This window comes from Symphalangus syndactylus, chromosome 21 (genome assembly GCF_028878055.3).
Source record: "Symphalangus syndactylus isolate Jambi chromosome 21, NHGRI_mSymSyn1-v2.1_pri, whole genome shotgun sequence".
Classification (NCBI taxonomy): Eukaryota; Metazoa; Chordata; class Mammalia; order Primates; family Hylobatidae; genus Symphalangus; species Symphalangus syndactylus.
The window spans coordinates 81,542,251-81,569,636 of record NC_072443.2 but is presented as its reverse complement, the minus strand read 5'-3'; the positions used below and the strand labels follow the sequence as shown (position 1 = coordinate 81,569,636).

The window sequence follows — 27,386 nt, the reverse complement described above, 5'->3', positions numbered from 1 at the left end:
GGACTGGGAAGTTTTGCCAGCTTAAAAAAAAAAATCAGTAAAAAGAAGAGGACAATGAATCATTAGAAAGCAATTAAAAGACTACCAGGGCTTAAAAATGTAAAAAGATCAATACTTTTCCTTTAAAATGAGACATTACCCTAAGGCTCTGTAGGTATCCTTACCCCAAAATCTAGTCCCTTGGCAAGTATATAAAATCTAAAACCTTAATTCAAATTGCATAACCCAGAACTAAAGATAGGCTTTTCTATAGAGGGGTGATTATTATTGTTATGCTGTTTAAAAATGGTCTTTTGTTGAGCCTCTACCACCAATGTCTAGGAAAGGATCGGGGAAAAAGCAGAGACAAATCACAGTTGTAAGGTAAGACCTCTTCTGGTGAAGTTTACCGGCATCAACATCTCCCATCAGCACAAACTAGTTCATTTAGTTTACAACATCGAGCTGACAAACAGCAGAAATCTTAGACTGGACTAAACTCTAAGGGAAGGGGAAATGGGAAACAGTAAAACCATCTGGATGAGAACAAGAATTCGGGCTGAAATAAACAACCAAAGGAAAATCTGAGGTTGACACACCTGCTTTTTGACATAATTGCCTGTTCCCATGGCTTAGTTCACATTTTTTCATGTTGAACTCACATGTACATTCTCCTGTTCTTTCTTCCTTTCCTTTTATACTTTACTGAGGAGCAAACCACCACTCCCCAACCCTCATGAATGCCTGTGAAAGCCAAGGACACACAACATCCAAGCTTGGTGAGGAACAACAAATAATCTAAGCGTGAATGCAAATTTAAGCATAGGTATCAGGGTCCATAGTTATCATGACCCGTGAACTATTTGAAGACCAAAACTAGAGTCTTAAAGATCTCAGTGGAGTAGATTATTCAACACACTAATGCGATTGGGAAAATCGATTCTTAGTGTAATGTGTAAACTAGAGAAAGCAGTCACTACTTTTTTAATGATGAGACAAAGTGACAGGCCCATTTTCAGACAAAGTTGTGGTCAAACTCTGGCTAAGCTAATTAGGGTTCTTGGTTCCAAACAAGAGAAACTAATTCTGGTTAATTAAACAGGAAAAGGAGCTTGTTGAAAGAATATTGGCTAGACCACAGGGTCTTCAAGAAGGCAGAAAGGTTTGGAAAGCAGCCAGGAACCAAAGCTAGGCTGAGAAAAGAGCCATATTATACCTAGAAACAGTCATGGAAACTCATCATCACAGGGTGTCACTTTTAGCTCTACCTTTAGCTCCACTGGACACAGGATGCTATCACTGTGGGTGGAATAAGTTCTAAGTGGTTCCTGCTCCTTTGTTTCAACTATTCCACACTTTTCATCTCAGAAGGAAATATCTGTCAGGTTGGCCAATCTTAGGTCAGATTTTCAGGCTCTGTCAGAGTCTGAGAGAACAAGAACTTGGCTTCTTGAGCTTCTGTATTGGGAGATCGAGCTGCATATCCCAAGGCTCACATCATCACGATTTTCCCCAGATAGAAGTGTTAAGGTGTTGAACAGCCAAAAATGGAGCCCTTCACATAGAACCTACCACTTACCAGATGTGTGATCTGAACAAGTTACTTTGACTCTGTGTCTCAGTTCCACTACCTCTAAAAAGGGGAAAATACATCTCTCATTAGGTCATTTTGAAGATGAAATAAGATTATATAAAGTTATGAGGTCCACAGCAAGTATTCAATATATTGGCCTAAAGTGCAGTTGTGAAGAAGAACCTTTATCATAATTATAGAGGGGATGTGGAGGACTTGGATTAAATTCCAAATTCCGTTTATTCTCTGTTGCCCTGAAGGTTTTGGCATGTGATTTGTTGATATGTCCCTTAAATTTCTTTTAATCTATCAGTTTATCTTTCTGTTCCTCTCCCACCTCCCACTATCATCTATCTCTTCCTGTGATATTGTTATTGTTGAAGAAACCTGGTATTTTATTTTGAACAATTTCCGATAGCCCAGATTTTATTGATTTCTTCCCCATTTGACATGTGGCATGCTTCTCTCCTTGTATTTCCTGTGCTTTGATAGTTATATCTAGATGAGTGATACGGTTTCACTCTCTGTCCCCACCTAAATCTGATGTTGAATTGTAATCCCTAACGTTGAAGGAGGGACCTGGTGGGAGGTGATTGGATTATGGGGGTGGATTTCCCCCTTCCTGTTCTCATGATAGTGAGTTCTCACAAGATCTGGTTGTTTGGAAGTGTATATCATTTCTCCCTTTGCTCTCTCTCTCTCTCTCTCTCTCTCCTGCCACCATGTGAAGACATTTTTGCTTCCCATTCTCCCTTCCACCATGATTGTAAGTTTCCTGCAGCCTCCCCAGCCTTGCCTCCTGTACAACCCGTGGAACTGTGAGTCAATTCAGCCTCTTTTTAAAATAAATTACCCAGTCTCAGGTAGTTATTTATAGCAGTGTGAGAACGGACTAATACAATAAGTGATCAGATTCAGGTTCAATTTTCTGGGAAGACTACTCCATAAGCAATGTGTTGTGCTTCCATGTGTAATGTATAAATGTACAATGTTTAGTTATTTCTCTTGTTATGATGTAACTGATTATAATCATTGCCTAGATCTATTCATTCTTTAGGGCTTGCAAATGGTAATATTCCAATTCTGTCATTCCTTCTTCATGTGTTACTTGAAGTGCTCTTACAAGGAGAAACTTCTCCTTATCTGGTTGGTCCGAAGTACAGTCATGAGGAAATACATGATAAATGCTTGACTCTTTCCCGTGATTAATCAATTTGCAAAATATGTTGGTTTTCTATCATCCTCCAAAAGTGACCAAAGATTGGGTCTTGTTTGTTTTTTGGTGTTTTTTTGTTTTGTATTTTTTTGTTTTTTTGAGACGGAGTCTAGCTCTGTCGCCTAGGAGTGCACTGGCACGATCTCGGTTCATTGCAACTTCCACCTCCCGAGTTCAAGCAATTCTTTTGCTTCAGCCTCCAGAGTAGCTGGTATTACAGGTGACTGCCACCACGCCTCTACTAAAAATTTTTGTATTTTTAGTAGAGACAGGGTTTCGCCATGTTGGTCAGGCTATTCTCAAACTCCTGACCTCAAGTGATCCACTCGCCTCGGCCTCCCAAAGTGCTGGGATTACAGGCATGAGCCACTCGCCCGGCTGGAGGTGGGTCTTTTAGTTAGTATTAAAAACATTTGGATTTGAATATATTTTATGTGTTTTAAACCACTTTAGTCATTATCCTGACTAATGCTCAAACTTTCTGTCTTTTCTTTGGGCAGTGAGAGCCTTTTCTAGTAGCCTCCTAAGTCCTTTTGACAGGTTGTTAGTAGCTTTTGATAACTTTGTTAATTTTTTGACTTTTTTCTTATCAACCTGAGAGAATAAACTTTGCTTTTTGACATGACAAAATGTTTCTACCCACCACCTCCAGTTACAAAATCCCATCAGCATTTCCTTTGAGATTACTTTTGCATCCGTCTCTTCTTTCATTTTCCTTTGCCTGGAGTCAAGTTCAATTCATAATGGCCCCATCATGAGACTGTTAACAGTTCCTCCTTTACTTGGTCCCCTTTTAAAAATCTTTTCTCCTTACTCACACCAGAGAGACTTATCCAAAAAAGAAAAAAAAAAAAATCTGGCCCAGCTGGTCCCTAGTTTACTCTGAATTTCCTGACACCTGTCTCTACCTTCATGACTTTGTTGAAGATGATACATAATTTCCACTTCTGAAAATTCCAGGAAGATTATCAGGCCTCAGTTCAAAAGCCACCTCCCTCCAGGAATTTTACAGGCCATGAACCACCTTTTTTTGCTTTTTTCTTCGACATTTTTCCCTCAACACTTCATATCTGAGTTATTTATTTACATGTCTATGTAGCATTGAATGAATAACTACAAACATAAAATAACTCAGATCAGAGATATGTTACTGTTATTTTCAATATTCAATTACTCCTTTATTTTAAAAAATGCTTAAAAGATACTCGACTAATAACATTTTCTGACACGTGTTTCCCAATTCTCTAGTGAGATGTAAATGAACTACAGCCCCTAGAAAGCCCATCTAAGCAGTGGCTCAAATGCTTTATCTTGCACTTGACATATTAATTTTACACAAAGGAAATGAGCTGAATTCCTAAATGAACACTAGGAAAAACGGGAAAATATCACTGTGATCAATGCCACTTTTATCACGTCTTTCTGGAAGCAGAAGAAAATAAAAAGAAAGAACTTCCAGAAAATAAAATACAATTCTACAAGGTCAAGTCAGAATGAGTTTTATCATATTTAATCACATTGTTTTCAGTCTTTATGGCCTATGGTCAAGAATATAGTGATATTCTTGTGATAAACCATCTAGGGCCAGGTGTGGTGGCTCACACCTGTAATCCCAGCACTTTCGGAGGCTGAGGTGGATGGGTCACCTGAGGTCAGGAGTTCAAGACAAGCCTGGCCAACATGGTGAAACCCCTCTCTACTAAAAATACAAAGAATTAGGTGGGCATGATGGCAGGTGCCTGTAATCCCAGCTACTCGGGAGGCTGAGGCAGGGGAATCACTTGAACCTTTGAGGCGGAGGTTGCAGTGAGCCCAGATTGTGTCATTGCACTCCAGCCTGAGCAACCAGAGCAAAACTCCATCAAAAAAAAAAAAAAAAAAAAAAAGAAAAAGAAAAGAAAAGAAAAGCATCTAAAACATACATGACAGCCAGGCCTGGTGGCTCATGCCTATAATCCCAGCCCTTTGGGAGCCTGAGGCAGGCAGATCACTTGAACCCAGGAGTTTGAGACCAGCCTGGGCAACATGGCAAAACCCTGTCTCTACAAAAAAAAAACTTCACCAGGTGTGGTGGTGCGTGCCTGCAGTCCCAGTTACTTGGGGGGCTGAGGTGGGAGGATGGCTTCAGCCTGGGCGGTTGAGGCTCCAGGGAGCTGGGCTCTTTCCACAGCACTCCAGCCTGGGCGACAGACAGTGAGCCTATCTCATTAAAATAAATACATAAATAAAACATACATGACAAAATAAGTAAAAAGAAAGATTGAATTCTCTCATATTGGTGTCATTTCATGCTCAACCTACTGCTGCTCCATACCCTGCATCTGAGCATTTTCAAGGCCATTAAAAAATATCTATTTGGAATGAAATAAAATGCAGAAATGTCACCTCAGAAAGTTTTTAAAGTTATTTGCCTGTCATCAACTCCAACTCACAAGCTTAACACTTGCTAAATTATACAAATTAAGAGAGAATTTGTGTGGTTGGAATTGATAGACTAAAATTATGAACCTCCCTGTTAAAACAGTAACTTTCTCTCTGTGCATTCCTTTCGTAGTTTTGCTTTGTGAAGGTCATGGCAAGCAATCGATGTATCTGGTGGCAGGAACATTCATCTTTTTTGGTGCAGTAAATTTTGCTCTATAGTTTCAAATATAAAGCGTGTAATTTTAAGCTTCAAATCACTTCTCTGAAGAAAGACACTCCTATTAAAGACAATACAGTGTTGGGAAAAGATTATAGGATTGGGTATTCTCTGCTGTCAAGGAATATCTCCATATTCCAATGAGAAAAGTCCTAATGCCTATCTTAAGGGCTTTATAGTTGCTTTCCTATGTGATGTGGGTGAGAACTATCACTGGGTGGAGAAAAATCTAGGTTGCAAAAGATTGCATGTTATCTTTTGGTTGGCTGGGATTGTGTAGTCATAAGTAACAAGAAGTTCCATTTTTTTTATCTTCTTCCCAATGTAAAACATCTACAGTGAGCCTGAAAAATATTTCCAGTTTGTGCATGATAAATTATTTAAAAAGGCAAAGAGTAAAATTAAAATAGAGATGGAATGCTAGTTTTCTAAACTTTTTTAAAAAGTCGACTGTCCTTTACATTTCGTATATTTTTATTTCAAGCTTCAAACGTGGAAATATTTATTCAATACACAATCTTTTAGTCTGAGATGTGTTATTTATTTATTTTTGGAAACAGAGTCTCACTCTGTCACCCAGGCTGGAGTACAGTGGCATGATCTCAGCTCACTGCAACCTCCACCTCCTGGGTTCAAGCGATTCCCGTGCCTCAGCCTCCCCAGTAGCTGGGACTACAGACGCGTGCCATCACGCCCGGCTAATTTTTTTTTTTTTTTTTGTCTTTTAGTAGAGATGGGGTTTCACCATTTCACCATGTTGCCCAGGCTAATCTGGAACTCCTGACCTCAGGCAATCTGCCCACTTCGGCCTCCCAAAGTGCTGGGATTACAGGCATGAGCCACTGTGCTTGGCCTAAAATGGGTTATTTAGAATGAGCCCTATTCAAAACAAAATATATATCTCAGCATGGAAGTTGGATTCCTCTCTCTTGAGACATCCTTCATTTTCACTAAATGTAAGTTCTGATTATTTTTTAAAACACCCCATAATAAAATTATCTTGATTTAAATTTTTTAAAGTTTATGTACGATGTTATCATGCCATGATTAGTAGTAATACAGAAGTAAATATTAGCCAATGGAATTAGAAGAAAAGGTAAAAATATATTAGAAACCAAGCAAAGTTATTATTTTCATTTACCATAAATGATTATTAGGAAGCACCAAGAATAGCTTAAAACTATTTGGAATGCCAAGCAATAAATATTTTTTAAAATTATGGTTAACTTAAAAACATTTAGCTGAAGTAGCAAATCACAAAACATAAGGTGTCAAATGTCCAGTTTTGCTTATAACTGATAATTATTTGCCTATTTTGGGGGTATAGGATTTCAACTTTGCCTTTACGCCTGGGTTCACTGATTGAAGTTTCATATCCTCAACACATGGCATATCTGGCTATGATTTCCAGTTTTTGTTTCTTTAAAGAAGAGAAAAAAGTTAAGGTGCTTGTGGGGCAATATGATAAAAAAAAATCCTTTAGATTTTTAAACTTTTTCCCTGAAAATTTTACTGTAGTTTTGCCCAACTGCAATTTAATATATTTTTAGACAGAATTGAATCTTCCCAAAGTAATCAACTTGTTTAATATAAACAAAGACTATTCATTGTTTTCACAATAATACGTCGTTAAGTTATACAATATTTAATTACTGAATTTCAGTAACAACAGAAACAGAAACTAGCTGGAACAGGCTTGGAAAGTATAATTATTCTTGGTGAGCATATACCTCAGCTGATAGGGACAAGTGCTCAGGTGTATTAGAGAGTAGTCCATTAGCCCTGAGCTCACATGTTTTGCAGAGGAAATAGAGAGCTTTGGTTAATGCAGGAGGTCAGTGAAGGAAGATCAGCTAGTAAATGTTACAATTTACTTAGGAATAAATTTAACAATAAATGTATAGGCCATGTACGTTGAAAACTACAAAAATAAATTGAGGTACATCAAAAACTTTTGAATCAATGCAGAGATATTCCTAGTTCCTGGGTGGGGTTTCAATATCATAAAGATATCAGCTTTCTTTATGTTAATCTACAGATACCACAGAATTTCGGTGAAAATCCAAGCAATCTTTTATTTTAAAACTGATAAAATCATTAAAAATTATTTTTCCAAAGAATAAAAAAATGCAAGAAGAGTCATGGATATTCTGAAAAGTATAATAAAAGGAACTTTATCAATGTAGCCAAACCTACAATGATGGAATCACTATAGTTATGGTACAGGAAGAGAAAATTAGATCAATGGCTTTCTACTGAGAGCTCAAAATAAATTCAAATATTAATAATATTAATATAATAAAGTAATATAATAATAATATAATAGTATTAATATAATAAGAATTTAGTGCATTTGACATTTGCATTATGCATTTAAGACAACTAGAGAGCAAATAGATTTAATCTATGATGTTGAACTGGCTAGTCATCTGAAAAGTCATTCATACATCATTCATTACACCAATACAAATTTCAAATGAGTAAAAAATATAAAGGTAAAAAAGTAAAACACTGTAAGTAGTAGAAGAAGATAGATATGAGCAGTTTTATAATCTTTGGATAGAGAAGGTCTTTCATTGCATGAAACCCAGGAACTATAAAGAGGAAAAGTAGACAGATTCTACTGCATTCAAAAATTCTGTTCGGCTAAACATAAACATGTCGAACAACATAACAAACATAAAAACGTTCCACCACAAATGACAAAACTTAAATTGCACAAATATGACAATGTTAATACCACTAAAATAGAAATAGCTCTTAAAAACAAATAAGCATAACAATGGATGGAAGGTAACAGAATTTGTGAAACAAAAAATATAAAGAGGCAATAAATATGTAAAAAGGAAATGCAAATACAGAATTTTAAAAATAACACATCCAGTTGGTAAAGCAGAAAATAATGTCTAGTTTTAACATGGGAAATGAGACTCACTCATGCTCCACTAGTGGGAGTGTAAATTTCTACAGATGCTTTGGAAATTGGTAACACATTTTAACTTTATATATTCTTTATATTAAAGACACATATATTTGGAGAAGTATAGAAAGATAAGTACACAAAGATGCTTACTGCAGAATGTATATAGTAGTAAAAAAAAGAGAAATCAATACAACTGGTTAAATAATGTTACCTCCATAAAATGGATTGCTACAAGGTCATTTAGAAGGATGACATGGTTTTTTATATTTACTGACATGGAAACATTTCCTATATATAATGTTGTCCAAAAAGTAGGTTGCAAAGCAATATATGTAGAATTATTACTTTTATATAAAAGCATATATAATGTTAACCTCTATACATCCAGGCAGATGTATAAATATATATTATGTGCATAATGGATGCCTTTGGGTGGGTGACTTTTTAAAGTTTCTATTTTATATATTTCCATATACTTTTCTATAAACATGTTTATTTTTGTTTATAGAAACTGTAAAATTTAATAATATTTTAATGAATTCATTTTGCTTATCTTTTTAGTTATAATAAAAGTTATTTTGTGCTAAAACATGATTTACATCTACAGTGAAGTTTTTGCTTTTTGGTTTTAACTAAATTACATCTAGGGAGTTAGGAAGAAATAAGAAGTTGCTTCCTACAAATATAATTATATTTCCACTTTTGTCTAAACATATTCAAAATAAAGAGTTAAGACTAATAAATCTCAGAATTCCTGTTTTAAAGAGAAATACAGCAGGAGGTCAACAAGTTTTTAATGTAAATAAGAAAAACTACAGCTCAAATTAACTTACACAACAAGAAAATTTACTATTTTATTGGAAGTCCAGATGAAAGGTGGGCTCCAGATCTGGCTTAATGGTGTATGTGGCCCATTATTGTCATCAGGAACTGAAGTTATTTCCCTAGTTCAGCACCTTCACTATATTCAGCCTTGGCTTCAGCCTAAATTGAGTCTCCTCATGGTTCTAAGATGGCTGCCAGTACCAATTATGATACATGCTTCCTTCCATAGAGTCCATCAGGAGAGGAGAAGCAAAACTTCTCCCCTAAGCATGGAATACAAGTCCTCCACTTTGGTCTGATTGGATCAACTTAGGTCACCTGGGCACCTGTGAGCCAATTGTATTCCAGTATAGTGCTGTGTGTTGATGGGTCTGAACTCAGCTGTATCTACTTCTAAAGCTGGGAATGGGGTATAATTTTTCATACCTGAAAAAATTACAAGTCTGTTTGGAATTGGGGAGTGAATAACAATTAGGTAACCAATTGTGTCTACTAAAAATGGGATACGTAGATACTATATTTAAAATGTACAATCAAAAGTTTCATTTGAACTTCAATTGGCTGTTCATACTGATTAAACACATTGGGTAAATTTGTAGTTTATCCACATTACTTTAAGGATATGTGTTGCTTGAGTTCAAGGTTATGAAACAAGTGTAAATTCTCATCCAACGTAAATGTCTCATATCACTATTTTCCTCAAAAATCTGCTTTATGATAGGCAGGTTAGTTTACAAATAAAAAGAAATTACTGTATTCTAGATACCTTTGTTGCTATCATATTTATAGAAAATGTTTGGATTTTTAAAAAAACTTAGGAGTGAATTGTTATTGTTCTGAAACCATAGCTCAATGACAAAGATACTATTGAGTAATAGATTGTGCTGGAAACAAAAGACTATGCCAAAGGACAGTGATTAGGGAAGGCTTTATATAAAAGCATTTGGATGTGTACACAAGACAGAAATGCACAGAGTTCTTGCTGCGATTAGGGAAAGGGAAAATATTCTGCATCACAAATCTCCCTAAATTTGGGCATATATAATATGTATAATGTTGAATTTGCTTTCTCCTTGCCAGCGATCCTTACACTATAATTTATTTATTGCCAGGTCATAAGGATGTAAGCACATATTATTAATTTGGTCTAATATTTAACTTATGCTGCAGCAGACCTACATTTCTTTAGTGATAAGTAATGGATTGTTTTCCACACACCAGCAAATGGAGGCGCGAACAAGAGACACATTAGGCCCCTCTTTAAGAGCTCAGCATGGCCTTCCGACTCAAATACTAATTGAATATTGACTGAAAGATAGCTTTGGGCTCTCCACATAGAAAACTATGAAAAGCTCTTTGGACTAAATGGCAAATCTACAATTGTGTAGAACTGCTGCTTCGGGGGGAGACGTGCTTCTGATTAATTGAAACAAGTGCACATCTTAACCAGTGCCTGTTCACTTTGAAGGTCTATACTGCTGAATCATAATACACAGCAGTATGTAGGCTGCCTGTGGAAAGAAGATAGTAGAAAGAAATCCTTTTCTTTCCTCCACTGCCAGGCAAACAGGAAGGCTGACAAATTATGTGGGGCTTTTGTCAAAGCTCATAGGGAGTTGTTTCTAATCTGGCCATGGAAAAATGCTGGAGCAAATCATGTCCTTTGCAAATGAGACATTGGTTTGTGTTGACAATATTCTTCAGAAAATATAAAGCCTCAAAGTGCCTTATGGGAAAACACATCACTTCAAGACAAGGTCAAGGCCAATCACTCTCTATTTGCCAGTCACCCAGAAGTCTACATTATCTTTGATGGGCCCTCTGTCTTGTTTTAGTGTTATTTCCATTGGAGCAACTCAGAGGTACAGATCATTTTCAAAGCCTCCCCACTGCCTACCAAATAAAGGACAACTGATAGTCTAGTAACATTCAGTGTTTACCACTACCTGGTCCTACGTTACCTTTCTCATCATGTGGCTTTTATGTGCTCTTTACTGTAGTTTTGCTTGGCTTCTGTCTTTGCTCATGCTGTCCCTAGCACATCTGTTCTCCTTCCCACCCAGGTTCAAATCCTATCTGTTCCTCAGCTGCAAATGCAGCCTCCTCCAGGAAGCAGGCTGTAACCCTTTGGTAAACAGTGTAGTGTTCTGAAGCCTTTCAGATGATGTAATGACCTGGTGACCCAGGAATATCTGAATCTTACCATAAACCAAAATCTCCTATTCTCTTAAGAGAGCTATACTGACAGATGATGGTGACAAACGGAAAATACCATCATCCCTCAGTATCTGCAGGAGATTGGTTCTAGGACCGCCCCATTCTGGCATATACTAAAATCTCCAAATCTGCGCATACTCAAGTCTCACTGTTGGCCCTTTGGAACCTGCATAGGAAGTCAGCCCTCCCTATGTGTGGGTTTCATATCCTGCCAATATTGTATTTTCAATCCTCTGACTTGCACAGTTCAAACCCGTGCTGGTCAAGGGCCAGCTGTAAAATCACTATATTAAAACTTTCAAAGACTGGGCTGGAGCCTTTCTCTACTCCTATGCCCAGATCCAAATCTTACCACCTCTATTAACACATAAAAGATAGAAAAGATGGTACCAAAGAATGTGCAAGAAGAGACAGATGATCGGGAATCTTATGCTTCCTATTTATGCAAATAATTCTAACCACTAAATGTGGTCCATCCAATAACTTTTCTGTAATCTTACCACTAAGATAAGACTCTTTCCACTTGGGGAGGAGTGAGAAAGGGCAGGGAGCTTGAACGTACCCTATTCTCTGGGTGCCTATGCAAATTTAGGTTGGTTTGGGGGATTAAATCATGTGGGAGAAAGGACAAATCCAAGATTCTATTTTAGTGTGGTTGGGCACACTGAAAGTTTTCTCCCCAGATTCCAAACTGACACCAGAAGTCATGCCTCCTCCTCTCTCCTTCTATGGGCTTGACATAAACCTGGGTTTATTGTGGGGCTCATGCTTTCCTGGGGCTAGATTAAACTCCATCTGCATCCTTTAGGTCAGCTGGAAGCCAGATGGAATCACATGTACATTTTCTGAAATTATGCTAAGTTCAACAGTATGAGCTTTGTCCAAGTGTCATTATGTGCTTCACAATGTTATGCAGAAGAGTTTTTGCACCTGCAGGGGCATATCAGAGTATCGGTCACTGAAATTAAATATAACTTAAAGGGCAGGCATCTTGCTTTACATTTTTAGAATTTGTAAAAAAAAAAAAAAAAAAAAAAAAACCAACATTCATAGCCCACACATTGTGACAAGTACATAAAAGTTACTCTAATAAAAGGAAGACAAAGATCAACAATTGCTGTAGGGAAATGCCTTTGAACTATTGATTCAAGATACTTCTACCTATAGGCATTGATTTTCTGAGATTTTTCTACAAATCTCCCCACAAAATTATAAAACTGATCTGTGCTGGATAAAACATTCAAACCTAATTCATGACCTTCTCTCACAGTGTGAAGACATTTATATTCTTCTTTTCTCTCCTTTCCCCATAGCTTCCACACATTTCAGTTAATCTTCTTCCAATGCTACATTGGTCATGTCATTGTCCTGCTCAGAATTCTTCAGCAGTTCTCTATTGCCTACAATGTGAAGTCCCCCACTCCTCAATCCCCTTACCTTGGTGAAGGGCATCTACCATCATGAACCAACCTTTGTTCTTATTTTCTGTCCAATATTGGAATCTTATACAATTATATTTGTCTGTTCACATGTCCTCAAATTTGCTTTGCATTATCTCATCTCTAAAGAGAGTTGAAAGTATCCTTCCCTTCTCTCAAAATGTATCACACTGCTATCACTTGATCTTCTCAGTCAGCCTGAGGCTTAGTTCAAATACCACTTCTTCCACCAAGCCTGGCCAAAGGCTATTTCATTCATTAGGCAAGAGAGGCATAGGGACTGGAGCCTTGGAACTCTCCAAGGTGATAAAAAAAATCCAAGATCCTAAATATAGTCTTCAAAATGTAGGAATAAACATGAAAAATCTAAAGTAATATTCAATTAAGTGACTTCCAAACACATATTGACTTTGACTCCATTAATTGTTAAATGTAGTCCTCATAAAAATATTGATACCATTGAAAACAATGGTTTTTTGTTTTTTTTTTTAGACAGAGTCTTGCTCTGTTGCCAGGCTGGGGTGCAGTGATGCTATCTCGGCTCACTGCAACCTCCACCTCCCAGGTTCAAGTGATTCTCCTGCCTCAACTTCCCGAGTAGCTGAGATTACAGGCACGCACCACCATGTCCAGCTAATTTTTGTATTTTTAGTAGAGACGGGGTTTCACCACATTGCCCAGGATGGTCTTGATCTCTTGACCTTGTGATCTATTCGCCTCGGCCTCCCAAAGTGCTGGGATTACATTTGTGAGCCACCGCGCCCTGCCAAGTTTTAAGTTTTCAGGGATTCCTCTGAATGCACCATGCTTCCTGAGAAATCATAGTCATTTATTATATAGACAAATAGCTTCAAAAGCAAGATTGAGGCCGGGCGCGGTGGCTCACGCTTGTAATCCCAGCACTTTGGGAGGTCGAGGCGGGCGGATCACGAGGTCAGGAGATCGAGACCACGGTGAAACCCCGTCTCTACCAAAAATACAAAAAATTAGCCGGGCGTGGTGGCGGGCTCCTGTAGTCCCAGCTACTCGGAGAGGCTGAGGCAGGAGAATGGCGTGAACCCGGGAGGCGGAGCTTGCAGTGAGCCGAGATCGCGCCACTGCACTCCAGCCTGGGTGACAGAGCAAGACTCCGTCTCAAAAAAAAAAAAAAAAAAAAGCAAGATTGAAAAAGATACATTCCAGTTTTTTCAATAACCAAGTAGATGTGAAATGTGACATACATTTAATTTTTTTATGAGGTGGGGTGGACCACTTGTGGGGTGGACCCTCTAAAAGTGGGAATCACTATGACTTTCACAATTCTGCAATAAAATAAAGATTACATAAAATGAAGCAATTTTTTAAAAAGTCTAAAATGGCCCAGGCCATTCTTATTGTAAATCCAAGTCTGACAGTGCAATGGGAGGAAGCCCTAGGTGCAGTTAAGTGGCCCAGGTTTGTGCTCTGTAGCCCATTCCAACCAGTGGGACTTCTCTGGACCTGCCTTTTACTTGTTGCAAAACAGGAATTTATAACTCGTCTCACATATACTCAAAGGGCTATTTTAATGAAGCAATGAGATAATCTCAGTGGATAGGCTACAAATTGTAGAGAATATATATTACTATTCTGAATAGTTATGAACCAACAATCATGAACTCATGTATCACCTATTTATTGAACACCTATTATATACACATAAAATCTGTCAGACACCTGGGGAGACTAAATGATCTCTGCAGAGTCAGGAGAAAGAAAAAGAACAGTTATACATCGAAGTAAGGTGTGCTGAATGCCTCAATGTAGTTAACATAGCACGTGGTTAAGGGTAAAGGCTGGAGTCAGACTGCCTCCGCCCCAACCTATGTACTGTATCTGTGACCTAAGACAAATTTATTATCTGCTTTTCCTCTTGGTTTCCTCTTCTGTAGGATTGGGATGATTAGTACCTATCTTATAGGGTTGCTATAAAGATTAAATAAGGCTTGTAAATATATAGAACAGTGACTACACAGGGTAAAGGGCCAATGAACGCTAACTATTTATTCCTGTACTTTATAACTGGGTGTTACGTTCTACCTAGGAAAGTAATGAAAGGCAAGGGAGGGCTTTTCAAGCAGAAGTGCAATGATACTGAGGCTCACGGAGAGCAATGGACAGCACAGGGATGTTAAGTGGCTTAATGGGTTGAAGCGAAGGGTGTGTGCAGAAAAACTGCAGTAGTTAAGCCTGGATGGGGAGCAAAGATCTACTTAGGACACGGAAGTAAGTTTCGATTTTATCCTGTGCAGGCAACAGAAAGCTACAGAAGAATTCTCAGCCGTTGTTTGAAACAATGGTATCAAACAATTTGCAGACACATGCACTCTTTGGTGGTGAGAATGAACAATCAAAGATTTTAAGATGAGTTGCAGATTTGTGCCTTGGCCAGCTCAGTTATATGGTAGCACCACTGGGTGGCCATTCACTGAGTTAGAAAATATAAGGGGACAGAATCTGGATGAGAAGAAAAATTGTATCATTGAATGGTGTGAGGACATTGAAAGGAGATGCCATGGAGGTCAATGCTTCTCCAAGTGTGCTCTGTAGACCTGTGTCATCTGTGAACTACTTCTTATTGGCCCTCACGGAGATAAAGTGCTTATACCAGAAATTACATCAATTTAATCACTATCCGTACTACTCAATACAGCTGACAACTTTGATAGCAAGACTCTCCTTGCAGAAGAAGGTAATGAGTTGATTTACATTCTAGTCCAAGTTATTTACAAAGCATTCACTGACCTGCACCTGTCTGTGGCCACACCTTTAGCAGCACTGATGCAAATGGCTAGATGTATGGGTCTGGCAGTCTGGCAAGAGGCCTATGCTGGAGACAAAAGATTCGCAAATTTTAAGTGTAGAGATGTTAGTAGCTAAAGTCATGGTTAGGGATGAAGTTGCTGAGAGAGATGGTATGGACAGAAGAAGAGGGCTGTGTTTGTTAGGACTGCAATAATCAAGTATCACCAACTGTGTAGCTTGAGCAACAGATATTGTCAGAGGCTAGGTGATGATCAAGGTGTCATCAGAGTAGGCTCCTTCTGAGGTGTAAGAATCTGTTCCATGCTTCTCCCCTAGTTTCTGGTAATTTGCGGACAATCTTTGGTGTTCCTTGCTTGTAGGAGCATCATGCCAATCTGTCTTCCTTTTCACGTGGCCTCCGTGTGTGCATATCTCTGGGTCTAGATTTCCCCATTTTATAAGGACATCAGTCATAATGGATTATAGCCCACCCTAATGACCTCATCTTAATCTTCCAAATCAAGTCACATTATAAGGCAGTGGGGGTTAGGAATCTGACATATAAATTTGGGGGGAACATAATAAATCCGTAACAAGAGCCAAGAATGGAAATCTAGGAAACACCAATATTTACAATTCAGACACTCACCCTATATTGAGTTAGTCCACGTCAGTGTATCTCAACTTCTCAACCAGATTGCTAGGTTCCTAGAGGTCAGGAAGGCCATCTAAAATGACTTTACGTACTTTTTCTACAGGATCTAGTGAGTTTCTTATACATAGAAGTGGCTCAAACAACATTGTCTGATGATGTATAACAAACAAAACTTGAATATGGAAGAACCCCCAAGAAATGTTTTGAACACAGTATGTTATGACACACTGCCTTATAGACAACAGTTGCTCTACTTGTCAGAAAAATCGCCAATGTAGATGTTCAGGATATATTTCAACTCATTTGCTTAAACAACTCTATGCCTACCATCCACACCAAAAAGCTGTTTTTCTACATGGGCAACAGAAGGCATAATTATTTGCAAGAATTTTCAGTGTTTTCCCTTTGCTTTCTTAAGAGGCACAGTAGATTCTCTGGACCACTCGGCATGTTTGCCAAAATCCCATTGTCTTTTTAAAAGCATTCCCACTCCCAGAGGGTTTGTAACTTAGCATGTGCTCCTGGAACACTTAAGGATTAAAAAAATAAATAAATAAATAAAAATAACTTCCAAGTATCCCAGAACTTTTTTACTGCACATAAGTAATTCTGAGAAGCACATGATGAGTTGATATTTTCCTCCCATGGGCTGCTGAAAAGACATCAATATATTATCAATTTATTTCATATCTCTCAATTTTAGCATGGCAGACAGCAGATGCGAACACTTGAGGGCTTGATAATTCAATTTATTTTCAAACCTTTTTCCCACTTGTTAAAATAAAAGGAATAACAGAGCAAAAGTAATTTTCTTTGACTAGTGAAATGTATCAGAAAAGTCCATATCTAAGAAGCAGTTTTACTTTTTATTGATGTTTTCTATATAGCGTATTCTTATTACCATATCCAATATGCAGTAGCTCTGTAGTTATTATTTATTTATACCTTAACTACACCCAGAAAGGACTTTAGGCATCTTACAATAAAATAACAGAAAATAATGCCAAAATCCTGTAAGAGAATAAAAGTAGAGAAAATGAGCACATTTATTTATGCCTAAATATGTAGAACTTACAGGTTCTGTGATATAACTTTGGGAACATTGTGGCTTATGGTAAATTAAACAACCTAATTTTGACTAAATCAAATGAAATGCAGTAAAAAATGCATACCCAATATGAAAACTTATTTCTTTGGCTTCTGCTGATTTTAATGTTTGATCACTTAAACACACACTATGGTGATTCAAGTTCAACTAGGATTCACCCATTGCAAGGGATTCATAAAGAAGACTTTTCTCTGTAATGGATCTAGAAATTTGTCACTTTCTGGTATTAACAAACAAAGTCAAAGGTAATAGCATGTTTCTGTAACATAACTTATTTTGAAGCCATTTGGTAATTGGTTCACTCTGAGAAGCTTTTATAAAAGTAAAAATTATAGAGACAACGTCTCTGTAATAAAGGTGACTGTATTTAAGACTATTTCCTCTCTTTAGAAGCTCTCTAGGAAATAAAGCATCAGTGTGAAGTCTCAACAGTTGAACACTTACTGAACACCTACTACATGTCAGGTACTGTTTTGGGAGATGGGAATCTTACTGTCTAGTGAGTGATTGGCATGTGTAAAAAGGGTAATTTAAATATAAACTATAGGAGGTAAAAGAAAAGATTGACTAAGGAGTTATGGCAATACTTAGCCCACTACAAAGCTTTGAGTAAGGTTTCCTAAAGGAGATAACACTTAAGTTATAATAATTAAAGGATGAACAAGAATGAATCGCATGAAGAAAGGTGAGAAAGATATTTTGCAATAAGAACTAGTATGAGCAAAGATATTGTAGTCTGAAATACTGTGGAGGAGTTTGGTGAACTAAAATGCAAGAATACTATTTTTACTGTTACTGATAATATTTGCCCATGTACCCTATATTAAAGATTTTAAGCAACTAACATGTTTTTTTACTTTTACAATGCTTAATAATTTTTCCCCATTTTGCAGATCAGGAAACTAAGAAGTAAAGACATGGATAACGTCCCCAGGGTCACAAAGTCAACATGTCACAGAGCTGACCAGGAATTTGAACCAGGGACTGACAGTCCACAGAGTTAGAGGTCTTAGTCTCTGTACTCTATTGCATATTACCTACTTATGCGAGTCTTACTCTATCTAGATATATAAAGTTTTGAACATATATATATATATACATGCTTAGAATTTACTCTCTACAAAAACATAAAAGCATTTTATGAGTTCATTTTTAATGGTAACAATATGGTAATAGTCAATATCATAGTCAATATCATTAGTGTAAACCAACATTTTTAAAAGAGCTATTCGGACTGAGGACAAAAATATTAGGACTTGAAAAAGGCAGGTGACCTATCCAATGATAACAAGCATAGTGCCTTTCCTCATAGTGGCTATGAAGAAAATAAGGAACTCTGAGGATCCCATCATTTACCAATTGAGTGACCCAAGACCCCTTTATCTGAGTCTTCTGATAAGCTTGTGGCAAATCTTCCCATGTACATGTGCTTGGCATTAGCCATTTAAAATATCTCCTATGACTTCTATCCATGTTACTTTTGTTCAAATTGAGCTTTTGAAGCCAGACAAATGGGTCCCTGTTTTTTGTTAAAAGAAATACAAGTGAAATGTCTCAACAAAAGTGAAAGAACAGAGATGTATTGTACCCTTGACCCCCATCTGGTTTATAGGTAATACTCTAATCATAACTACCTGCCTTCTGGTATTCTTGCATTTTAGTTCACCAAACTCCTCCATAGTGTTTCATGATGATAATCATGATAATAGCAATAATGAATATAAGGCTTGTGATGGCTAGTACTTCATATATATTAACTTGCCCAATCCTTTCAGATAAAAACACTGCACATATCAACTTAGCAATAACATGAGCTAACACTTGTATTGCACTTACACATTCCAGATATTGTTCTAACAGCTTTACTATATTATCTCAATTAATTTTCACAAAAACCCAATGATCAAGGTACCACTGCAATTCCCATTTCATTCATGAGTAAACTGAGCCTCAGAGAGGTTAATTGTCTACGATCACAGAGAGAGTTAAGGGTACACCAAGAAAGCAAACACAGGCATTCTAATTTCACAGTCTATACCCTTAACAACTGTCCTTCACTGTCCATCAATATATCAATAGCAAGGGCTAGACTCAATGCATTGGCTGAATTCATCCCCCTTTCCTCATCTATTAAAAACAGAAAAGTAATCCTATCACGTGCCTAGACTTTCCCTTCATCATGTAGCTTTTATCATTGTTATGGAAATCATTTAGGCTCCTAGATCCAGCCATTCCTGCAGTCACTTCTGTACCAGTCTCTTCACTTACATGAACCAGTAAGTCACTCAACCACTTTTTTGATTTAGCCACTTGTGCTGGGTTTCTGTCACTTAGAACCAAGAGAATCTGACTGACATTGTCTAACAGTGACTCTTTTCCACATTTCTACCTAGTGTTCTTCCCCAGACTGCAATACTTGTTTTTCCTATGCTTACTCAAATGAAATTAATTCTTAAAGACCTAACCCTAGTCTACTTTCTCTATGAAGATTTTTTCTACTATTGTATCAGATCCTGTGTGTGCATGCACTCTTCTTTCTTCCTTCCCCACTTTAGTACTTCCAATCAGCGTCTTACAACTAAAACTTTCTTATTCAGCTTATTTGACATATATGTATGTTATCTTCCAAACTAGAAGCTCCCCCAATTCAGGAACCATATCTCACAGGTACCAGTTGCTTCTGCCATCGAGCCTGGGTGAGTGCTTGGTGCAGTGAGTAACTGGTCAGTTATTTAGAACTTATTTCTAGGTTAGAACTCTCATCATTCCAGCTTAAGTTTTACAGACACCTGTCCCCAAGTCGCAAATGCTGGTTATATTTCAATATGATAGCTTATGATTGTTTATTAAATTCGCTTTTGCAGTGGGAAGATCCCTAAGTCATTTGACTTTTATCGTTTTACTCAGTGCAATTCTTCAGGAATGAAACATTTAATTTCCTTTGTTCTTCAGTCCAGTTTTAGGGAATCATAAGCCTATACTAGGTGTGTAATGAGGCAAGAACCTCTCATGGTATTCTGCATCTTCAGAAAGTCTCTGCTATCAGTGCATAACAGCGGCTTTCCAATGCACCAAGGAAAATAGGGCGGGGAGAATGCCAACAAGCCCATTTAAATAATTCAGTTCTTCCCCTGATGAAGAGAAACAATTCTGTTTGAAGAAAACTTGGTTTAATGGTCACTTTATTCTCTCAAAAGGTAGAATTTTTTTTTTTAGAATGCAAGTCATATGTTGCACTAACAAAGCAAACCTTAAGAATTTTGAGTAGACCCAAGTGCCTCAAAATATATGAGTAGACAACTTTATTATTGATTCAAAACACACACATACTTGTGCTCTCTCTCACACACATATATAGTTAGCTAGCACTAGGTCTTTTTATGAAAGGTATGCCTTTTTAGTCTTGCCCAAATAAGCCCAAGTAAATGAATAAGGAGAGAATTTCTATGGCTATGATTCAACATTAGCCATAATTTCCTGGGCAGATACAAGCTGAATCATACGGAAATGAGTAGCTTGAACTTACAAGACATTTGTCCTCTTGAATGAGATAGGAATTCCTGTGTAATAGACAGTTTTAAGGATTACCCTTTTCCCCCATCATACACAGACACATGTGTACACTATAGCTATGTATATAGACACAATACTCATTTTAGACTATTAGAATAATTCCTACCTCATTTAAAAAAATGGTCATGTCAATCTAAATATTACATGAATTGCTAACAGTGCCTGCTTTTACATTTCCTCGCTATAAGTAGCTAGTTCACACAAGGTAGCCACCCATCACCGTTACTACATAATTTAGAAACATATGGTATAGCTTTGCCATGCCAACTTCTAGGTATTCACTTTACCATTCTGACAAAAGAAGAAGAAAATCAAAGAACTGCTTTCCAAACTGTCATTTCTGAGCTACTGAAACATACATTGTTACATTCTGGTGGGGAGATTTTTGTTTTGGTCATAAATTATTCCACCATGTTATATTTCAATTCACAGTAATGTAACATAATATACCAGTAAATGATAAAATGTTTTTTCAAATAGTCCGTTTAAAGTCCCCTCTTTAATTGGGAAGATTGTTGGAATGCTCTTTTTCTCAGTAAAAGTGAAACCAAAGTAATTACCAAAATTATCCAAGTGATAGTACTGTCTCCTTCTGTTCCTTCCGAAGTGTTCTTCTGAGCTAAAATCTTTTTCCTTTCAGCTTAAACGGCATAGAGAAGTCGATACAGTCTAGTATTCAAATTTACCCACTCACAGCCCATCCCTCTCCTTCATATTCTTTAAGCAGTTACACCTAAGCATTCACTTTGCCCATAGTGACTATATTTGATGGGTGTATAGGGGACGAAAGGAGGACCTCTCTCAATTCAGGGAGAAATAACTCTGGGTAAAGAAGTACACCTGACATGTTGTTAGGATTCTAGGGCTCTTTTTATCCTAGACTATTTCTAGCCAGTATCTCATATTAAAAAGATAGGATTTGGAATTAGAATGTTTCACATTTCAATTGCCATCTTTTACCCATCTACGTGGTGCTTTAGGCAAATAACAAAATTTCCAAGTTTCAGTTTTTTAAAAACAAGGATGGCAATTCGTACATTGTTAGAGTTAGGAGATTTAAAAAATGACTTAAGAACAGAAAAAAAAACTTCGGCTAAAAACTAAGGAAATCTGAATAAACTACAGACTTTAGTAAGTAATAATGTATCAATATTAGTTAATTGTAACCCATGTCCCATATTACCGTAAGATATTAAGAAGGGAAATTAGATATGGAGTATATAGGAACTCTGTACCATTTATCAATTTTTCAGTGAATTGAAAGCTGTTCAAAAAGATAAAATCTATTCTTCAAAAAATGATCTATGTGCGGTGCACATAGTGGGTACTTGAAAAAGTGGTAGTTAGTATTGTGATATAGATTAGTTGGTTTCATACGGTGCATTATACTCTGTACAATATGGTCTTTTCTCCACAATTCAGCAATTCCTTTTTATAGATCTCGTTCTCTCTCTGACCTCCATATCACCCTATCCCTTTCTCTACAATTTTCCTCTGACTTTTTCTAGTTCATCCTCTTCTATTCTACTGCAAACTCATGCTTAGTTTACAACTAGTTTGTCTTTCTCCAAGACTACCTTTAGCTCATCAACTCTATTTGTTGGCTTTAAACTTTACCACAGTGATTATGCAAACCTTTTAATTACACTCAATGATTGCTTATTTTTTAAAAATCAGAGTTCCAAGCTTTCTACTTGAAGGAGCAAAACACACTTCTAGAAAGGCATTAAAAACTTACAGCAGTGAAAAAGCTTCTTTTTGTAATAAGTATATATATACACATATATATATGTATATATATATGATTTTTTTTTTTTAGTTTAGCTTCCCAGTATATCCAACAGCCCTGGGATAGCTTCACTGGGATATGTATTTAGCAACAGTTTGCTGTGATAACTAAGAATAGTTTGACCAAATGTCAGTGTTATCAATCTGTCCTGGAGTCTCTCTGAGGTTAAGGTCACGTGTAAAAATGCAACCAGCATGCCCCTCAAAACCACAGCTTTGAGTGGATTCAGGTAAAACATACAGTCAGATCAGAAAAATCTGGCCTTATAATGATCTCTAAGGTAACTAAATTTTCTGTTTAGAAGAACTGTGTCTCTGTGGGATTTATTTCTCCATGCTAGCTCTGGACTTAAGCATCTATTTAAAGGACAGAGCTGTAGAGACTTTGATAAATGTCTCTAGACATCCCCCCCACCCCTTTCGACCTAACACTTAAAGTCACAGTTTTCATTGTCAAAGGAATGGGATATTTTTGGCTGATGCTGTTATTACTGGGATAGATTTTGGAGGTTGAAGTTCCCATGCTATAAAGACACAATTACAATAGGAATTCCAAGCTGAAATGTGAAATATTAGGCCCTGTGGACTCAACATCCAGCCTTAAAATAATATCCCAAAAACTTTTACTTCTCTGAGGATACTTTTGCTCTACTGCAGTCCAAAATACGAACTGAAAAAACAAGGGGCCACAGATAGAGATGGAGAGTCGTGTGTGTAACCCACCTCCTGTCTCTCACCCTGGAAATGAGTTTTATCTTTTAATAAAACTGATATCCAAGCTCGTGATGGCTGAAATAAATCATCAGTGCTGGGTGGTGTGTGTACACATGTAAGCAAAACAGAGAACTCTGTGCTAACTCAAGGTAAGGGTAGATAAATGTGGAAAACCTAATGCTACTACAGCAACATGTAATTTAGCCTTAAATGGCAGCACCTGAAAAATTCACTATTTTAAGACACTAGTCTCACAGTCTTGATGGGGTTAGGACTGGCCTCTCACACTGCCTCTGTGTGGGGCTTGACTGGCTTTTCTGATAGCTCAGGTGCTGCAAATTTATTTAAAAGAGAGAATAGAACGCTGACTTTCTTCACTAACTCACTCCAACTGGGTTCCTGACTGCTTCTCTTCTGTCCCCACCCCCCGCCACTGCCCCTCACCTTGCAGTACCCCTCATCCCTTTCTCCAGCTAAAGAACAGCTGATAGAAATAGGCGCCTTTTTTTTTTTTTTTTTTTTTTTTAACATCAAAGGCAGCCCAGAGCAGCCTCAGCCTTGCCCCAGCCTCAGACAGTAAAAGCTTTTGATGCCTCTGATTGCGAAGCTTTTTGCAGCTGTACTTTATCAAGGCACTAGTGGCAGGGCTTGGAGGACCCACGCGAGCCAGAAGGTGGCGGCGAAGTCACCTTGGGAAGAGGAGAAGAGGGTCAAAGAGAGGAAGGCGGAGGGGCTGACCCGGACGGAAGGACCAGAGGGCGTGCCCCTGCTCTGAGGTCAGTGAGGAAGGATCGGGGGATTGGAGAGAACTCCAGCCATAAGGAAGCAGTGCCCGAGGACTCTTTGGCGACCCTAGTCGGTGATCAGCTGACCCGGGCAGGGAGAGGAGGGTGCCCTTCGCAGAGTCACGGGAAGCTTCGCCTTCTGGGCTTGCTTTCTCCCGCCTGCCCCGGCGGTTGCTCTCTGCCCCAGCGAGCGGAGCACTGCTCCAAGACGCTCTTCTCCCTCCACCTCGGCGCCCCCACCTGCCGTGGCCCCCGCCCGCCGAACGCACGCCCAGGAGGGCGGGCCCGGATTTGAGCGCAGCCGCCCGCCGCTGGAGAGCGCTGGGAGCCCTGCAAGCGAGCAAGGCCTCTCTGGGCGCCGCGGGCAGCAAATCACTCCCCGAGCCTCTCGGGCCACAAAGCGGGACCTGCCTGCCTCGCTCCCCAACGCTCCCGGGCTGGGGGACTCGGGCAAGCGGCGCTGCGCTCCGCGGCCCTCGCCGGTCCCAGGCGCGCTCCAGGCTGGGTTGGGCTGGGCCTGGGCGAGCCCGGCCGCTGGGAGGGGGCCTCGTAGCCCTTTCCCCAGGGCGCGGTCTCCACCTCTCCTGCTCCTCCTCGCCGGCTGCGCCGCCAGCTCCCATTGTTCGCCCCGCCCGCCTGGCGACGTCCGGGTGCTGCTCCCTGGGCCTCCCAGGCGCACCTACCTTCTGCTGCCGGCGAGCCATGTCGGTGGGCTGCTTGGCATTAAAGGGGTAGGCGATGCAGCGCATCACGAACACATACAGCTGCAGCCTCTTCTTCCTCTCCTCCTCCTCTTTCTGCAGCCGCTCCAACTCTTCCTTCTCCTTCTCGCTCACCACCGACGGGCTGGGGCTGGAAGGCCGGCCGCCGCCAGCGCGGCTGCTGGGTTGCAGCCCCCCGGCCCCGCCGCCGCTGCTCGCACCGCTGCCCCCGCCGCCGCCTGCACCCACCCCGGCTCCGGCGCCGGCGCCGCCGCCCCCCAGCCCGGCGCTGCCGGCCGAGCCCTCGCTGGTACGGCTGGGAGACAGGCGCGCGCCGGACGCGGCCGAGCCCAGCACCTCCTTGCCGCTCTCCTCTTCCACGATCTCATCCGATTCTTCTTCGCTGGACGAAGGGTCCAGCATAGTGGCGCCTGGGGAGTGGGGTCTCTGGAGCCCCTGGCTTGGAGTGCAAAAGGTGGGGGGCGCTGGAGGCAGCTGGGGATCAGCTCTCCCGGGTGGGCGCTTCTCCCCAGGTCAGGGAGCGAGAGCGCTGCTGCTCAGCCTCGGCCGCCGCGACTGATCCTCTGCCCGGCGGTCGCGAGCTGGGCTCAGACCCAGGAGCGCGAAGGGAGGAGGGGAAGGGAGAGGTGCGTCCGTGGACTCGAGGTAGGCAAGGGGGAGAATCAATTGCGAGCCTCGAGCCCGCAGCCGGATGCCATCTGCGGCCGCTGAAGGAGGCGCCTCCAGAAAAGATGCCGAGTGTTGCAAGCTGTCGATGCAGCCAAGAGCAGAAGAGGCATCTTGCCGATTGGGGAGGGAGCGGCGCTTACGTGTTTATTGGCTTAACTCTCCCGTGTCCGCGGCGTAAAGGGCTGCTGCAGAGGGCTGGAGGGGGGAGAGTGCGGAGCGTCCTCAGAACCTCAGTACTTCTGACCCCAATACCTTGCCACCCTCCTCCATTGCCGGCTTCGTGGATAATATTTTTCTTGATCTCTGGCTCTCATTGCCTCAACCCCATTTCCCCTCCCGCGGACAAAAAGTTCTTGGGGGAGGGAGAAATCCAGAAACCAGCCGAGCGGGCTGTTTGGAGACGCTAAATCGAGAGGTCTTACTTAGGAGGAGGAAGTCCGTGAGATGTTATACGGGAAAGAAAGGGTCCATCTCCTTTCCCGAGGCTTCTTTACACCTGGGGCGTGGGGGGCGTGGGGGCTGGGCAGCGTGTTTATCCCACCTGTGTAAACTCTGATTCCAGCAACTTATTCCGCATGCGCCCAGTCTAATTAAAATACAAGTGAATCAAATTTTGAATGGATTGGTGTTTCGACCAGGCAACTCAGCCATTTATGTAGCGCCCCCGCCCTTGCCTACCCCCCACCCCCAAAATCTATGATGAATCTTCTTCAGTTCCTAAGACCTGGGAATGCTTTCTGCTGAGGTGAGCCTACCAGAAAAATAGAAGGGTTTCTGGTTGCTTAACCTTCCCTCCATTCTGGCTCGGTGGAGGCTTGGGGACCCCGCGATCAGACAAAGACACCCGAAGAACTCAGCGGCGTCAACATCTAATGCGTCGACCGTCGCACTCTGTTCACCCCTGCCTCTCGGTTAAACTATTAATACAAAGCAGCAGATGGTGCCTGCCTTCTTCCTGCCCTTTTCACTTAGGCCAATAAACCCGGTAAACGAGGGAGCTGGCCAACGTGCTGAATGTAACCGCACGCAGATGGATGAAAACAAACCACCAGCCACCTTCAGAACTTAGGCTATCTAGAGATCTCTCCACTTCATCGCCTATTTTTATGTATTTTCTAGTTCTCTAATTATCTGTAGATACTCGTGGGAGTGATTTTAATAGTGTATGTAGCATGAGTTTAAAGTTTAAATCACATTTGTCTTTACGTATTTTATAATTTACCATGAGTTTTACTAGCTTTGATAGTAAAGTGACCTGTTTGAGACCTGCAGATGAACTCAAAACAACTGGTTTCACATTAACCCAACAATTCTGTTTGATCTTTTGAGTTAAGTACTTGGATGGCTTATATTTGACTTCACCACCATACCTCAAGGACACAACTTTTGTGGCCATCACACATTTGGTAACAATACAAAATTTAAAAAAAATTGAGCAGTGTGGGGATTGTGACAGTTTTGCAGCCTCACTTTTTAATTCTTCTAAAGAAGTAAAGGATGTTCAAATCATGTGGTATTGGTTTTCCTGGAACGGAAAATATAGTAAGCCAATCAATTGATCAACAGCCTTTATCCAGCACCTTTTAATGAAGTAACACATTGTTCTAGGTGCTTGGGATAGATAGAATTTTTAGAAGGCGTTCTCTTAAAGAGTCTATAATCTCCTTTGGGAGCTACAACATAAACATGTGAAAAAGATTGACAGCACTTATTTTGAGACAAAATATCAACAAATCCAGGTCAGTAAACTGCAAAAAGCTTGCATGAATGAAGCAACTTGAAGTGAAGGGAATCAT

At 39.8% G+C, this 27,386-nt stretch overlaps 1 protein-coding gene across 21 annotated transcripts in view; it reads right to left on the bottom strand.

The window, feature by feature from the left end:
• Window positions 1–25,715, bottom strand: part of CADPS (calcium dependent secretion activator) — a 477,516-nt gene extending 451,801 nt beyond the window's left edge. For 8 of the 21 annotated variants that reach the window (XM_055260396.2, XM_055260397.2, XM_063630797.1 and 5 more), the window contains exon 1: window positions 24,883–25,714. In XM_055260396.2, the coding sequence (XP_055116371.1) occupies window positions 24,883–25,323 (441 nt within the window). In that variant the 5' untranslated portion in view covers window positions 25,324–25,714. Of the gene's footprint in view, window positions 1–24,882 lie in introns of all 21 variants that reach the window. The other 13 variants (XM_055260406.2, XM_055260412.2, XM_055260411.2 and 10 more) reach the window with 4 other exon arrangements.
• Window positions 25,716–27,386: the final 1,671 nt, after the last annotated feature.